General features: G+C 35.7%; 1 protein-coding gene across 2 annotated transcripts in view; it reads left to right on the top strand.

The window, feature by feature from the left end:
- The window catches only part of USPL1 (ubiquitin specific peptidase like 1), a 37108-nt gene extending 19132 nt beyond the window's left edge, over window positions 1–17976 (top strand). For both annotated transcript variants that reach the window (XM_072611837.1, XM_072611838.1), the window contains 4 exons: window positions 1934–2063; window positions 5834–5959; window positions 13290–13450; window positions 15824–17976. In XM_072611837.1, coding sequence (XP_072467938.1) covers window positions 1934–2063; window positions 5834–5959; window positions 13290–13450; window positions 15824–17763 — 2357 coding nt within the window. In that variant the 3' untranslated portion in view covers window positions 17764–17976. The remainder of the gene's footprint in view (window positions 1–1933; window positions 2064–5833; window positions 5960–13289; window positions 13451–15823) is intronic.
- Window positions 17977–18257: the final 281 nt, after the last annotated feature.

The raw sequence follows: 18257 nt of genomic DNA on the forward strand, positions 1-18257 counted from the left end.
GTGTGCCCAATCCCACTGCTGATGGCGTTGGTTTTGACCTGTTCTATTTCCGAATAGGCTGATTTAACCCTCCTTAGGCAACCTGGTTGCTCTCCACAACTGAGGTCTTGCTGTGTTTCTGCCCAACTTAGTTTGGGGCACCAAATCAATTATTCAATTAGTTTGCTCAATATAGTTTGCCAAGTAGATGATTTTTTTAAAAAGATAATTTTTATTGAAAGATACAATAAAACAATCAAGTAATATAGGTCACAATAGTCATTGGTGCCTAACTCAAGGGGTTGAGGGACAGAGTAGGGATAAGGGGTTCCTTGACCTCCAGACTCATATCTCCAGCTAGATGTCCCATAGACATCTTAAATTCAGCATGTCTAAAACGGAATTTCCCTTTGAAGCCTTCTTTCTTCCTAAATTCCCTATTACTGTTGAGGACACCACCATGCTTCTAGTGACCCAGATTCAAAATTTAAGTGTTATCCTTGACTCCTCATCTCCTATCCCCATTGTCCAATGTGTTGTCATGCCCTATTGATTTACTTTTATAACACCTCTCCTATGCACCCTCTTCTCTGGTACTGTCATTATCTTATTCCTGGACTATTGTAGTAGCGTTCTGCTCTGTCTCTCTCTGCCTCAAGTCTCTTCCCACTCCAGTCTTTATAATCTGCCCTATTCTCCTCCTTTCCTGCCCAATTTTTCCAGGCTTCTCTCACTGCCTCCCTCATGAAACTCCATCTCCAAACCGTAGGTGTTTTCACTGTATGCCCCATTTACCTGGGATTCTCTCCCTCCACCTCTACTTTGTGACTTCTTTCATGACCTTGCTAAAATCATACTTCCTATACAAAACCTTTCCTGATCTCCTTCAATGCTTATGCCTTCCCCTTTGGATTATCCAGTGTATCTTTTATATATCTTGTTACATCATTGTTTGCATGTTATATCCCCTATTAGAGTTTGAGAGCTGAATGTGAAAGGAAAATTGAAAGCTTTTCCTGTGGTTGGCCTATTTACCCACACACAAGCATGCATACATATATACGTACATGTATGTATATGTGCAACAAAACTCTTCCCCACATTAATGGACTCTGATAGTCAATATAATGTTCCACACTCATAAGATAAACTTCAAGTTCAGCCCAGGGTAGGTGGCAGGTTTATTTTCTCATCTTTTCTTCAAGGCCAAGCCTGATAATTATAGTTAGTTTTCTTTTAAACATAGTAGCCATATTTGATGATCTTAAGGAAACCTAAACTTCCTGCAATTAATTCTTCTGAGAAAGAATTAGACTTTAGCCAGAATGACTAGGAGTCAAGAGAGTTTCTATTCCTAGTTCTGCCATTAACCAGCTGTGTAGCCTTGGGCATGTTATTTAATAACTCTGAACTTCAGTACATGAAATAAGGAGTAAAAATGCTAGAAAATGTTCAAGATCCCTCCTAGTTCTTAAATTCCAGGATTCTTTTTCACAAATTATTTTATTTCAATATCTGTAACTAAAATCATTAATGCAAGACAAATAAACTCTTCAGTAATAGTCTTCGATCAAACTTGGATCCTAATCTCTTAGGCTTTCCTTAAAATCAGCAGAGAAAAATATTCCCTTCCCCTTTCATTCCTTTCTCTTCCCCCCCTCTCCTTTTTCTTGTCTCCCTACCCGACTTACAGTTTTAAAGTAAGTTGTCACAATAGTCTTCCACTGGGGAGAAAAAAAAGGAATGGTAAATTATGGAACCTTTGGCCAAGAAATTGTGGGAGTAGGTGGGGGGAGGGGAATCATTTTTTTCCCTACACTAAAATGGCGTGTGCAGCCATTATTTGGTCAGATTATATTTATATTAGTAAATACAATAAGACTAATGTTCTTGAATGCTTCTTGACTGCAGTTAAAAACTTTCCCACTAAAAGCACTTTTTTTCCTTTTTGAAGGTAATATGGAAAGTCCTGTGTTTGCATTTCCCTTGCTTCTGCAAATGGAACCTCTCATTGAAACGCTCTTTGTGGCATCTTTTTCTTGGGACTTTGAGTGTTCTCAGTGTGGAGACAAATATCAGCAGAGGTTAGACATTTTTATTGAAGTTGTTTGTAAAAGCACTGTAGCTTTGTAAGTATGTCAGGCACACAAGATTTGAGTAGTCTTTGCTTGTACATCACTACTGATTCCCAAACACGTCAGGCACAGTCACACAGTTATTCATATCATGTGTTTGTGTCTTTAAATCTGGTCTGTGGAAATTGGACACTCAGTGAATACCCTGTGGTTTGGAGGGGGGATGGGGGATAGGGTGGTTTAATCCTAGGTTGGTAAATGTTTAAAAAGGGAAACAGAATATCTAGTGCTTAATAGTCGTTTGGAGTTTTCTGCTCAATAAAAATTAGTAAGAATCCTTAGAAACACATACGCACTTAGTTGTTTCACTCTTGCTTAGGACAAGCCCATTTATAATAATAATTGACATTAACTTAGCACATTAAGTCTGCAAAGACTTTTATATACATTATCTCATTTGAGTCTCATAGATAGGCCCCTCTAGTTATTACTAGGAGGTGTTATTATTCCTGTAATCAGATGAGGGAGTGAAGGCCCAGAGAAATGTGCTGAGTTGCCCACACAGCAATAGGTATGGGACTTTTCCTCACTCCCCCACCACCGGATGAGGTCTCTTAATTGCCCATTACTGCCTCTGAGAGGAGGGAAATCTATTTCAGGGTCATAGGATTTGACATATTCTCAAAGAATAGTTACTTCTATTTTCTCATTCCTTCCCTCAGTCCCATGGAAGACTTACCATCCACCTTGGCCATCTTCTTTTCTTTCTCCTGACAGAAGTGGTAAACTGATCTATGAACTGCCCCAGCTTTGAAACCCCTCGGTGAGATGATCACGTTGTAACCCTGTATCTGGCACCTGGTGGGGTGAGCATGGGAAAAGGCAGTTCCATCATTTTTGAACCCTAGAAAATCACCACAAACATGTTTTTATCTATTGAACTGGGACTGGGGAAGGAAGAGATTGAACTAATATTATGCCTGTGCTTTCTCGCTTTCTGGAAGGAGAGAGAAGTTGATGAACAGTTCGCAAGTCTAAAGTTAGGAAGAATCCTCTTCTTTTTGCTATTGAGACAGTGTTGTATGATGCAAGGAGGACTAGACTTGGATTCACAGGGTCAGAATTCTTATTCTGACCTGTGTGACCTTGGAGCAAATTACTTAAACCCTATCTGTAAAATGAAAGATTTGAATAGAGTGGCCTCTTAAGGATCTAGTTTTAATACATCCAGAATACAAGTGAAAGCCTATCTTTTCTTTGATCCTTATGTCCATTAATAAACTAGAAAATGTTGATCTTGGATGTATTAGTGGTGGAAAGATTTTTGAGGAGAGAAGTTAGATTTGACTTTTTCATTATCTGATTTTTCTGGCAGCTGTTTCAGGTACAAATAAAGCTAGAAAATAGTTTGCTTATCTTCTTTTATTGATGAAAAAATCAAGAAAGGGCTGTAACTATGAGGTTGCAAATTGAAGTTGTGGGCAAAGCCAGACAACATTAAGTCCTTCTATCATGTAGCTCCCAAAATGGGTAAACAGTTAAAGGAAAAATAAAAATACAGAACTGAGATTACTTTATTTAAACAAGCAAATGAAATAAACTCTCAAAGTACCTTGGCCTTCAGTCTGTTGCCTTGAGAGGACTTTCTGTTTGAAGATAGTTTAATTTAAAATCTTATGGTTATCTTATACTATGGCATTTATATGATCATTTAAAAAAATTTTTAAATTTTATTTATTTTTAGATTTCAGCATTCACTTCTGTAAGATTTTGAATTCTAAATTTTCTCTTCCTCCCTCTCAACCCTCTTCTCCAAGACAGCATGAAGTCTTTTATAGGCTATACATATACATTCATATTAAACATTTTCACATTAGTCGTGTTGTAAAGAAGAGTTATAACCAATGGGAGAAACTATGAGAAAAAAGAAACCAAAAAAAGAGCATATTTTTTGATCTGCATTTAGATTCCAAAGTTCTTTTTCTGGATGTGGATAGCATTTTCCATCATGTGTCTTTTGGTGTTATCTTAAATCCATGCTGTTGTCTTAGATTCTTGTTATATGATCATTTAAACTGACCCTCTTATTACTAAAAATTGGAGAGACTTCTGTAATGGAAGAAATCACTGAGATTTGTTTTCTGTTAAAGTCTTCTGTAATATCCACCTAGATTTGATGCCAAATTAATTTGCTTCGCACCCCCCTCCCCACCTTCCCCTATTTTTTTTTTATAAAAGTAAAACTAACATAAGAAAGGAAAAAAGGCAAAGAGTCAAAAAGTGTAAAATGAAATTAGCAGGTCATCAAACTTTTCTTAGCATATATGTTATAGCTAAAAGCTGAAATAGCTAATATCCACTGTAAGGGAAAAACAGCACACAAATTCACTTACTCAGTGTTTCTGTTGAATATTCTATTTTCAGCATTAATTCTCTAAATTAAGCTTTACTTAGGAACCAACCACCAATGCATCAAAGTAATTTTTAGTTTACACTTTGATGTGAAATGCAAAAAAAGAAAACCATATTTTATCAATTTGCCTTCAGAATTTAGAGACTAAGAGAATCATAGTTTATATACTTGAAAATTTCTTTTGCTCAAGAATCCATTGTGATCTTTATAAGTCATATTTTAAAAACAAAGAACAGATATCTTTCTAAGCTTTCTTTAGAGTTTTCCATGTTTTTCAGTATTTTAGACAGCATATTTATGATGCTTAATCACTGTTAATCATTGTTATAAATTAACCAAAGTTTACTAAGGCAGATTTTTTTTTTAAGATGCTTTGTTTTGGAGAGGCATTTCAATATCCTATTGAATTCTTGTTGAGTCAGCTAGGTGGATAGAAACACTGGGCCTGAAATCAGGAAGAACTTAGTTCACTAACTAGCTGTGTACCCTGGGCAAGTCACCTGATCTCTGTCTGCCTCCATTTACTCAACTGTTAGATGAGGGTCTGTGCTAACAGCACTTGCCTTCCAGAATTGTATGAAGGTCAAATGAGATAATAATTGTAAAGTGCTTTGCATAGTGCCTGGCATGTAGTAGTTGCTTCAGAAATGTTTGTTCCTCCCTTGTTCCCTATTGCAGTAACATATCAAACAACATACAGTTTAAAAAATGTTTTTTTTCCACAAGTCTGTTAATGTAGTATATATTCTTTTGATTAGCTGCAGTTTAAAAAAAAATTTCCATGTAGTCTTGCTTAATGAAGTTCTCAGATAACACATGTTCTTTCATTATAAATATGAGACCAAGGAAATACATTTTACTAATACATAATTTCAGCTAATTTTTTCTTCTTTTAAATGCTAGCCATATTTTTTTCATTCAAAAATTTTGACCCTTTCCATTTCTGACATAGGCTGATGCACCCCTCCTTAGGCAACCTGGCTGCTCCCTGCTCTCTGGAGCTCACTTTCAGTGTAGAATTTAGTTTGGGTGCCTTGAGTGGTCCAACCCCCTACAGTTCACAGTGCCAGAGCCCAAGAGATAGTCTAGTCTTTGGCTTCCCTCAGTAACAGGAATTACAGGTATGTGTTGCCACATGTGACTAATTTTAATTTTTAAATTAGTAAAAGCTATTTAAAGCTAATATGAACACAAACATACTTGCTACATTTATGGTTGATTAAAAATTTTAGTCATTTTGAAAACAATCCAGTCTCTGGTCTTTTTTTAAAGCACTTTTGAACTTTCCAAAATGAATCAAACTAATAAATAAAATAATAGCAGTAGTCTAATGAGCACAACAATGTGTGTGTATCCTTTTATCTAGGAGTTCAAAGAATCTGATAACCTTCACAAATGTGATACCTGACTGGCATCCACTTGATGCTGTCCATTTTGGTCCGTGTAACAACTGCAAAAGTAAATTACAAAGAAGAAGGATGGTCTTGGAAAAGTAAGTTCAATTTTTTTCAGATTTCTAGTATAAATGTATGTAGATATAGGTATTTTAGAATGTGAAGATGAACATGAAGATACTATTTCTCATTATAAAATTTTGTTTTAATTGATAGAATTGCAGTATTATTATGTGGTAAAGTATGGTTTGTAAGGGTCATTGAAGGAGTCTGGACCTGACAAAACCTCCTATGTATTTTCCACATAAGCAACTCTACCCAGACCTGGTAGCCCTTCTCAGAGCATTTGGTGGAGAGGGAGCCACTGAGATGGGATAGACTACCAGGCAGAGAGTACCTTCAACCTCGAGGCCACAAGTTGCCCACCCCTGGAGTAGAATTTCACAAATCCAGGAGACTGCCCTAGTTTGTGTTAGCTGGCAACAAGAAATAATTAGAGCCAGTGAAACCTAGTTTGGGCTCCTATTTGAGAGACCTTCCTCTTAAGTGGGGAATTAGAGCCAATGTGATACTATATATATGTCTATTAAAAATCCTAATGCAGTAGATTTAATTTTGAAACTGGAACCTTTACATTTGTATTTTGCTATCAAAGTACACCTTTGATAAAGTGGATCTTCATAAAGTACTTAAGCTATTTTATAACTTTTAGGAACCAGATTTGTAAATGTGATAGATAAAAATCTAATTGTTAGTTAAAGACCAAATTATTGTATTAAAAAGCTGTACGTATATTTTAATAGTGTTTCAGAGTAATGCTCCTCTGTGTATTTCTCAAGCCTCTTAATTGTTCTGCCTTTCTCTTTTATGTCTTCTACCTGTGCTCCTTAATATAGGCATTTCTCAAGTCCCTTCTGTTAGTCATCTCCTATGTTTCTGTAGCTTTAACTGTAACTAAATGCTAACCTCCAATCCTTATTTCTCCCTTTCAACTTTCAATTTCTAATTGCCCACTCTTATCCTAAGTTCAAACATGTATCTCTGCCAGGATATCCTACTGGCCTTTTCAGTGCAGCATGTCTAAAATTGGATTCATTATCCTTTCCTCTGAAATTCATTCCTTCTTCTAATTTTCCACACTCGTAACTGCATTATTATCTTCAATTCCTGCTTCTTCTTTACTCTCTTTAATGATCAAATGCTGTCAAATTTATGTTTATAACACCTCTCCTTTCTATTCACTCCTCTTCATGTCTCCTGCCACCATTTCAGTGAGTTCAGGGTCTCATTACCTCTCACCTGGGCTATTACCATAGCTTCCTAATATCAATCTGCCCTACACATCAATACCAGATTAATCTTCTTAATACATAGATCTAATAATATTCTTTTGCCCAGAAATCTTCAGTGGCTCCCACTTACCTGGCATTCACAGCCTTCCATAAACTGACTTTAGTCTATTTTTCCACCATGATTTCATACCATTTAGTCTCATATACTTTAATCAAAGAAAACAATCTCTCAAACATACCTGCTTATCTCCATGTCTTTGTGTAAATCATATTTTTGACATTCTTTTATCCATCATCTGCTTGTGGAAATCCCGTTCAGATTTCAAGACCCAACTCTGATGCCATCTCTTTCATGAATCCTTCCCCTGTTCTTGCAGCCCAGCCAAAAATGAGCTCAAATGGTACCTGTTTTTATCTCCCTTGTGCTCTAACATTCTACTTTACATTATAGTTATCTGTGAATGTGTCACCTCCTCTACTAAATTTGAAATACCTTGAGGGCATGCCTCATTTATCTTTCTATCTCTTTTAGTGCCTACAGTACTAAGTGCTTATAATAAGTAAATGTGGACTAAATCAGTGAATGAATTGACATGCTAAATGTATCATTTTTAAAAGATCATCATTATTAAATCAAATTAGCAAGAATTTGGTCATGTCATTGGCCTATCTCTGTTAATTTGCTTTCTGAAGAAAATCTCAGTTATGGCTTCACTTACTTTGTTATTTGGGAGTAGTGTTCTGTTATTTTCATGAATTCTCTTGAAATGGTCCCCACGTACTAGTCAGAGTTGTCTTGCCCATCTCCTGAATTAGTGGTTTTATCACTTACAAAATAGGTTTCTCCTAAACATATTCATTTAAAAAGTTAACTTGAATTCAGAATGGTTAATATTTTCATAGATATTTTGTCTGTTTTCTGAAAATGTGGAAAGTATACTCACAGGTCATAAGGATTTCATTTATGCTAAACATAAGACACAAGTTACTGTCTCGTGTATAGTTGCCATTTTTTTATGAAAAGATCAGAAACAGAAAAACATTTTTGTTTTTGCAGTGTGTTAAATTTATCTTTAAATGCCATTTATGGATTATTTTCATCAGATTTTGTATTCTTAGGTATTAGCTTAAAATTTTAAAAAGAGTTTATAAAAATCTTGCTTAATCAATAGTGAAATTTTGAATTTGTACATTACAAAGTACTTAGCTAGAACATTGACCAATTGTGCCTTTGATATGCTTCAGATCATTTACGTAGCATGTAGAGGCTACTCTGCTATAGGAAGGAGTCTGGTGACATTATCTTGGGAAACAACTAAACTCATATAAAATTATGGAACAAGTCAGGATTGCTACCAAAGAAACTGGGCTGACATCTGAAGATAATAGACTTGGATGGATATCAGCCTTGAAATCCCATCCTTTCTCTCAAGACAAACAGTGTCCATTCCTTTAATACCATCCTCCCACAGGGTTGAGCTAGTCTCCCCTCCCAGCACAGCTCTCACCCAGGCCCTGAGCAGTTCTGATGATACACTTGAGGAAAGATGTTGACAAACTGGAGCATTTCTGGAATGGTGAGAGAAGCTCAAGCCCAAGCTCTACTGGGGTAGAATGTGAAAGTGGCATCAAACTTACATCCAACCACAGAGAGGCAGATTTTAGCTTCCTATGAACCCCCCCTCCCCCCCAAAAAAACTAGCAGTTAGAGTAGAGGTAAGTTTTGTACATGTCAAGTCAGTATTGTAGCAAGGGGTGGTTGGTCTGTTTGGATTAGAGGGCCTCTTGGAGCACATTTCTGGAATTCTGTGATCCCTAAGCCTCAGGGACCTCAGCTATGCATGTCCTGTGTTGTGAGAAGAGTTGAATTGTAGGGAATAGCACCCTACAGGTGCTACAAGGGATTGAAGAAAAGACAAGGTGAAAAAGTATTAGTGTGAGGAGAAAGCATCTGCCTGTGGAGAAGTAGTGTGACATTCAAGCTTCCATAGAAACACTAGAATTCAATTTTGCTTTACTTCACCTTACCTTAGGCACTGATACTTAGGGTTACTACTTAGCACTAAGAGGATGGGTGCCAAAAACAGTCACTTTAAAATCTAGAAAATGCGTATTGTTAAAATCTGCCTTCTGCTTTAGCTGGAGAATAAGATCATTTCCTGGAATAGAAACTATTTCCTTATCGTCTTTTGCCTGGATTATTATGTTAGTTTCCTAATTTGTTACTTGGCATCAAGTTTCTGCCCTCTGCAGTCCATACTCCACAAAAGGTGTGTGTGATTTTCATAGTGTGAAAGTCTGACTGCTTGCTAAACTCCCTTGACATTTATCCAACGTTTGTTATACATTAGCTTCATACGTTATGGTCCAGCCCAATTTGCTTTCTTGTTCTTCCTCAAAACATGATACTCTGTCTCCCATCTCTGTGCCTTTGCAAAGGCTAGAATGTATTTCCTGACTTCTACATCTTAGAATTTTTATTTCTTTCAGAGCTCAATTAAAGTACCCCCTTCTACATGAGGCCTTACCTCATCCACCTATTTTGTATTTACTTATGTATACATGTCGTCTCCTTTATTAAAATATAAGCTCCATTCTGGAGAGCAATTTGGAACTCTGCCCAAAGGGTTATAAAAGTGTACGTACCCTTTGACCCAGCAATACTGCTTCTAGGGCTATATCCCAAGGAGATCATTAAAATGGGAAAAGGACCCATATGTACAAAAATATTTATAACAGTTCTTTTCGTAGTGGCCAAGAACTGGAAATCAAGAGGATACCCATCAATTGGGGATTGACTGAGCAAGATGTGGTATATGAATGTAATGGAATAGTATTGTGCTATAAGAAATGATGAACAGGCAGATTTCAGAAAAACCTGGAAAGACTTATGTGAACTGATGCTGAGTGAAGTGAGCAGAACCAGGAGAACATTATACACAGTAACAGCCACAAGATTTGAGGACTGTTTTTGATAGACTTAGTCATCCTCCACAGTAAGGCAAGGACTTAAAACATTTCCAAAGGACTCATGATGCAAAATGCCATCCACATCCAGAGAAAGAGCTATGAAGTGGGAATACAGAATGAAGCAGACTATTTTCTCTTTTGTTATGCTTGGTTTTGTTTAGTTTCTCTGATTCATTCTAATTCTACGCAACACGACTAATGTGAAAATGTGTTTGATAAGGATGTATGTGTAGAGCCTGTATAAGATTGCATGATGTCTTGGGGAGGGAGAGGGAGAAAATTTAAAGCTTATGGAAATGATTGTTGAAAATTGAAAACAAATAAATAAATTTGGGGAAAAATTTTTTTTGAAATAAAATTGAACTTTACCAAAAAACAAAACAAAACCATAAGCTCTTTTAGGGCAAGAAATGTTTAATTTTTGTCTTCATATTTCTAGCACTCAGTACAATGCCTGATAGGTAGAAGGCATTTAATAAATGCTTACTTGATTGACACACCTCCTCCAGTCTAAACTTTTTTTTGTATACAGTGTCCAATCCAAGTTCTTAAAGTTTAAAAATTGGAAAAAATTAAAATGACTTCTGAGTTTTTCCTACAAACTATTTCTTTGTATTTAATGGAATTTACTTCATTGGCTAAAACAAGTTAAAAAAAGAATGACTTCAGATGTTAAAGGTCGGTATAGATCAGACCTTATTATTTTTATGAATGAAAAACAAAGGGTTTAAAGAGGTTTCGGCATCTAGCCTGCAGATATCTTCATATAATCAGAGTATTGTGTGACTTTTTTGGTACATGGTGAGACATAATGAGAAGTGGAGAGTTAGGGGCTAACGCTTTAGAAAGAAACACATCTTTAATTTTATAATTGGAAAAAAATAGGGAAAATAGGATCCAATATCTAGAATTTTGCTGTATAGGCAAATTTTTAGAAATATGTTATATATACATGCAGGGGCATTTGTAATTTGAAGATTTGATTGCTTTCCAGCATTCCAGTTATGCATTTCAGCAGAATACATAACTAGGAGTAATTCATAATAATTATGTGATTATGAAATTATGAAATGTTAAGAAACAATGTGAAATTCATTTCAGCTGAGCATCTTGAGAAACTGAGTTTTGGCAACAGCTTCAGACTGATTTAACAATAATCCATAGACAAGACAATTTTTTTTTAAACAGTACTAGAGACAAACTTTTGGAATTGCTAGAAACTTTAGTTCCCAAGAAATTTTATCAGTAGTTTTTTTTCCCTCCATTCTTTTGTTTTTACAATTTGAACCCTTCCTCCAAATGTACTTTCACAGAATTTCAGGTTGGGAAGGGATCATAGGCCATTTAGTCTGATCAATACCTAAACAAAAATCCCCTCTATACCATACTCAACAAATGGTCATCAAACCTTTGCTTTAAGACTTCTAGTGAAGGGGAACCTATTACCTCCCTAGAGAGCCCATTCTAATTTGGGTTAACTCTACTAGGAGCTATCCAAAGTCTTTTACACTCTCTCTCTCCCATCTGGCCTTACTTTCCTCCTTTCAGTAATGACACTCTGGTTAACAAGTTCAACTTCACTTTGTCTTGCTTCCTTGAATCCTGTGCCCTGTGTTCTGTTACCATTCATTCCTTTCCAAAATCCATTCCTGGATTACTGCATCCATCTTCTTCACATCAACTCACATGCTGCTTAACACCACTATATTCCTTGTCTTGCTGTCATACAATTAAAAAACCATCACAACATAGCTGTGCTAATTTGCACTCCTAATTACCTCAAGAAACAGTTAATATTACTGAAATTATGTTATTATTGTAGTTATCATGTGTCAAATCTAGATTTACTTTTTACATTGCTCCTACTTATGCCTTAGGTCTGGTCAAGTAGAAGAAGCCTCATCCCTCTTCCATGTTACATTTCTTCAGACATCTAAAGGTCCTCACCTTTATTATCCTTATTGGCCTCTTCTAGATAGTTCATCAATAGCCTTGCTAAAATGTTGTTCCTAGACCTAAGTACAATATTCTGAATGGGACTATGAAGTCCCTTGTTGTTTAGTGGTTTTGTCATGTCTGACTCTTTGTGACCCCATTTGAGGTTTTCTTGGCAGCAGTTTGCCGTTTCCTTTTCCAGTTCATTTTATGGATGAGGAAAGTGAGGCAAATAGGGTGAAGTGACTTGCCCAGTGTCACACAGGTAGTAAAGTATCTGAGCCTGGATTTGACCTGAAGAAAAGGAGTCTTCCTGACTGCAGGCCTGGCATTCTGTCCACTGTGGCACCTAGCGGCCGTTGACCTGAATACTATTTCTCCCTTATTGCAGCCTAAGATTACAACAAATTGGCATATCTTTAAGAGGTTTTATTGACTCCTTTTTGTATCACATTTCTTTTCTAAACTCTGCAGTTGTCTTTTCTCCTTTACCCCCAAGCACTAAACCTTACCTTATATAACAGAAACAGTTTAACAGAACCAGATAGCACAGTGATCCATTGCATGACAATCTACCCATATTATCCCCACTTCTTTACCAGGACAAAGTTAAGTATATTTCATAATTTGGTCACCAAGACAAAGATTAGTAATTATAGGGCCTCAGGGTTTGGTTTCCTTTTGGTATTTTTCCTTTGTCATTGTTGAAATTGTTCTGATTCTACTTACTTCATTCTGCGTCAGTTCATAACATTCTTCCCATTTTTATCTGAATTCATTATATTTTAAAATGATGACTCCTGTTTTCTTAAACTACCAGTTACAACAACTAATTTGGGGACATCTCAGAGAAAGATTTTTGAGGGTCTGAGTTTGATTGTACAAGGTGGCTGTGGCTACTTAGAGATTTCCTTGTAAGACATAATGAGTATATTTTGCAAAGCAATTTTTGCTTAATGGACTGTGATAGAACCTTATTGCATGATAGCTTCCAACTGTGAGTGATAACCCTTTTGCGGAGGGTTTTGTATTACATACTTTTTTAAAAGAGTTCTCCAGTTCTAATTAAGAAACACATCTGGAGGGTCTCAGAAAAAAAAGTTACTGCTTCAATATGTTAGCAGTCAGCCTTGAAAATGAATTGTATGTGACTCGTTAGCTTTAGACTTCCTTTTGAATAACAGGACATATGGTATTATTTGTTTGACTTCTCTTTTCTGTTTCCTTCTAGACTATCTTCACTGTTTATGCTGCACTTTGTAGAAGGCTTGCCATGTAATGACTTGCAGTTCTATTCATTTCATTTTGAAGGCTTTTTCTATGAAATAACTTGTGTGATTCAATATCAGATGAATGAAAAACATTTTATAACTTGGATTTTGAATTCTGATGGTAAGTATTTTAACCTGATTTTTGCAGTTCTTGCTATTAAAAATGGAAGTTTTAAAGTATTCGTCAATATACAATAATAAGTACTTTCTTTTGATAATGCTGGTTGATATGTTAAGAATTCAAATTATCGAGGTTGCACTCTTTTTTGTCCTTTCCTTTAAATAGGAAAAGGCTTAATAACTTAGTTGTATGTATGTGTGTTCATACATATAAATATGTGTGCATAAACACACATATATCTGTTCCACATGTAAAGGAACAACCAGATAAGAGAATTTGTTCATTCCACCAAAGGTCTTAAATATAGAAATATCATAGCTAAAGAAAAATTCTGGTAACCTCTTTAAGAAATTTTTGCTGTGGTTTATCTGTTCTCAAATATAATTATTAAATATTATCTTTATACTTCCTAAATTTCTCTCAGTCTCTCCCTCACCCCATGTCAGAGGTCAGTCTCATATAATAAAGGGATTTTTTTTTTGACCACGGATGCTTTTATTTTTAGCCTCAGAAATTGATGAAGGCACAAAAGGACTCTGATCCACTTTCATTTATTTATTTTTAAAATTAAGTTGTTTACAGTTTTCTACAATCACTTCCATAAGTCTTAGATTTTCTCCCCCTCCTTCCCTGAGATGGCATGCAATCTTATATGGGTTCTACACATGCATTCTTATTAGCCACATTTTCACATGAGTCATGTTGCATAGAAGAATTAAAATGAATGGGAGAAATTATGAGAAAAAACATAACCTAACACAAGAGAAAATATTCTGCTTCATTCTGTGTTCTGATTCCATAGTTCTTTCTCTGGATGTGGGTGGCATTTTCTATCATGAGTCCTTTGAGAATGTTTTAGGTCCTTGCATTGCTGTGAAGAGCTAAGTCTATCAGAAACAGTCCTGCCACACTGTGGCTGTTACCGTGTATAGTGTTCTCCTGGTTCTGCTCACTTCACTCAGCATCAGTTCATATAAGTCTCTACAGGTTTTTCTGAAGTCCAACTGTTCAGTTATTATAGCACAATAGTATTCCATTATATTCATATACCACACCTTGCTTGGCCATTCCCCAATTGATGAGCATCCCAAGAAAGGGAATTTTTAAAGGAAAAAAGAAGTAGAGGAAGAGAAGAAAAAATAATTGATTTTGTTCAATACATCAAAAAAAGTCTGGAAAATATATGCAGCGTTCCACACCTTGGGATCTCCCTCCTCTGCAAAGGATCAGGGAATGTGTCTTCTCGTGCTCTCCATAAATGTTTATTAAGTGATTCCTATGTACAAGACACTGTGGGGGTCCAAAGACAAAAATAAAAAATAGGACCTACATTCCAGCAGCTTAAATTTTTGTCATCATCGTGTTTGCTGTTTCATCATTGTCTCAGCTTCCCACTCTTCAGCCAGTTATACATGTGAAAGATTGAAAAATAGATAGAAAAGGGAAAAAGGAAGGCAATGAATTCTTAAATACTGCTCCAGTGTTCACTCTCTGATATGGGTTGTAGCCTAGTTATTGAAATGGCTCCTAGGGAGCATAAAGGATCATATTTGTTGTTCAGTGCCTCTCCTTGAGCTTGACTAATAAATAAATCATTATCTCTAGTCATATTTCTTCCTATGCAAAAATGCTTTTTTGTTTGTCAGGTATGTGGTATTTTCTTTTTATCTGATGAATGGTGGAAGATGAAGAGTTCAGTAATCAAAGAGGTTAAAGGAATGCACATGACTTAAGGCACTTTCTACCTCTAGATATCAGAGATTATAGATATGGCCTATCGAGACTATAGGTGGTTTACAGTTATCTGAAAGAAACTGTTGATATTCTACTAGAATTTTGTTATGTTGAAAATGTCTTGAAACTAACAGGGCTCTTTGTTATATTCTAACAGGATTTAAAAACTTATTCCATAGTCATTTTTATCTGTATGTTAATTCTTTTACCTCAGTTAGCCAAAAATTGTCTTTATAACAGAATCATTTTTGAGACTTAATTTTTGGGGTGGTGATTTAATTTTAGATATTATTTGCAATATTCATTCAATTCCTAATAATTCTTAATAGGACCCTTACAGTAGTGAGGGGGTGAGAGTGGGGAGGGATAGGGCATAACTGACCTGTCCAAATAACTGCTTCAGTTCTTCAGAATTGATATATAACAACACTGCCTTTGTTATTAAAGGGAAGGACCTTCAGCATTTGTCCAAGATAGGTGCTGTCATGAAGGTAGGCTCAGTGTTGTGAAGGATTATGCGTAGTCAAATATAGAAGCAGAGGGGCAAAGGAATAGTTACTTTGAATTTAGGGAAGTAGTTTATATATACACAGACTGAGTAATCTTTGGGTGTTTAAATTGTTCACTTTATTTTTTCAGGAACTTGGCTAGAATGTGATGATTTAAAAGGACCATACTGTAAAATACATCAGAGATTTGAAGTTCCTGCTTCAGAGATTCATATTGTTATCTGGGAAAGGAACATTTCCAAAACAATAGATCATTCCACTCTAGAATTTCCAGTCAGAAAGACAGAAAGTTTCACCCCCAGTGATTCCAAACCAAAATCTCTGACATTGTGTGCTGGTGGTGATGCTGCCACTGAAATGTTTTCAACATTTGATCAGGAGAATATTCTAAGTGCTCCAACTACTGATCCACAATATGTAGAAGCGACAGATCATGAGTACAGTTTACTTTCTGGTATGGAAGATTTGGTAGATAATGATGTTATAACTTTGACACTTACAGAAATTCATGTTGATTCTGAGGGCAATCCAATTGAAAATCAACCTGTGGTAGAAGATCAGTCTGTGTTGAGAAATACAACAGCTGCTGAAGTGGACACTTTTCAAAAGCAAGAATTAGTATTAGCTTCTTCACAGTCAGCTCCTTTTAGAGAAACATCTGTCCAATCTCAGACTCTACCTACTAGTATCCTAACTCAAAATATTGATTTGAAATCAGATCAGTTGAATCCAGAAAATACTTCAGATAGTATCTGCACGAATAACACAGTTCATGTGACTACTCTTCCACAAGGAGAAAAGCCATTACGTATTCAAGAGACAAATGTTAAATTTTCTCCCATTGCCTTGGAGAAGGGTGTTGTATCAAGTCCAGTACTTTCACCAAAGCTTGAAAAACTTGTGTCAAAACAAAGTGTCTTATCTCAAGTATCTAATTTGAAAACAGCAAGTAATATTGCAGGAAATTCTCAAAGTATAGTCCTGGATTCAACACATAATTCTTCACAGTCCCAGTCACAGAAAAAAAAGTTTGTAGGAAGTTGGGTAAAAGGATTACTAAACAAGGGAGTTTCTTTTATGCCATCTTGTGCCTCAGCTAATGAAAGAAAGGTCCATTTGCAAAAGACAACTGACTTGAACTCTCTGGTTAAAAGGGCAAATAATTTTCGGGGCTTTAAACCTAAAGGGATAACAAATAAAACAAGTCCTCAAGCACCCAAGAAAACATCCAGGTCTGCTTGCAACTCACTTCCAGTGCTTAACTCTTCACCATCAAATACTAGTACATCTTTAATACATGATGAAGTTCAAGAGGGTACAAAGGTTTTGACTAAATCCTTGCATAAAAATGTTCAGCCCCTCTCTAGTGGGATGCCTCCTAAGTACAGTTTTAATGGAAATGAAAATCACATCTCTTCAGGTACATGTGAGAGTCAAACTCATAAACTTCGTCTGAAACTTCTTAAAAAACTTAAGGCAAAAAAGCAAAAACTGGCCACTCTTCAGGCTCTCCAAATAAATGGAAAGCCTCCAAAGAAAAGTACAAAACATTTGCCCCAGGATGCACCTCCAAATGAATGTGAATCACTGCAAGGCCTATTAATGGAACTTCAGGATCATATTAATGCCACAGATAATAAACCTAAGGGTACCACACATTCTAATATTTCCCTGTGTAATAGCCCAACTCATGAAGACTTTTTGGCCGAATTACTGTCATCTACTACAACTGTTTCCTCATCAGAACTCCCCAGGGATAGAGAAAATGATTGTGAACATTTGAAGATGGTAGATAACCATAACATGACGTCAATACCTAGTGATTTTGTCAATGGATTCTCTTCTGCATATCCTAGCAAAGACCATAATTATTATAGTCCTGTAAAACAAAGTCAATATGAAGTTCAAATGGACTCGTTAACAAATAATTCTTGTGCTAAAACATTAAACTTGGAAAACCCCCTAAAGACAGATATTCTTGATGAATTTTTTTCCACGTCAGTATTAAGTTCTTCAGCAGATGACATAGAATATTTACCTCATTTTGATGAATATATGTTTGACAGTTGAATGTCAGTGTTTTTCAAATTTAATATTTGTATTATTGCTCTAGAAAAAATATTAAATTATGTTTTCAAGTAAACTGCATGCTGGCTGTGCCGAAAATGTAAATCAGAAACCTGGTTTGTGAAATATATTGTTTATTTGAACAAAATGTAACATACTAAGGTCGTTATTTCCCAGAAAGCACTTCTGATCTCTGAATTAAAATGATCAAAATTCTGTTTTGTGGAATTAATGCTTAGTTTTCTACAACTTAGATAATTAGAAGTACAGCTAATGGACAACTGATCTCTATTGTTTTAAAATTATAGGTAATGATAATGTTAGTTCATAAATCCCAGAATTTTAAATAAAATGCATGCTAGGGCTTATTAATGAACTTCACATAGGAATTCTGTGCAGAAAATACTTTTTTTTTAAAGGCATCTTTTAATGGCGTAGTGATAGTAAATGCTCAGTAAATAATTGGAAACAAAATATCACTTCTGATACTTTGATCA

Source organism: Notamacropus eugenii, chromosome 5 (genome assembly GCF_028372415.1).
Source record: "Notamacropus eugenii isolate mMacEug1 chromosome 5, mMacEug1.pri_v2, whole genome shotgun sequence".
In the NCBI taxonomy this organism is placed as follows: Eukaryota; Metazoa; Chordata; class Mammalia; order Diprotodontia; family Macropodidae; genus Notamacropus; species Notamacropus eugenii.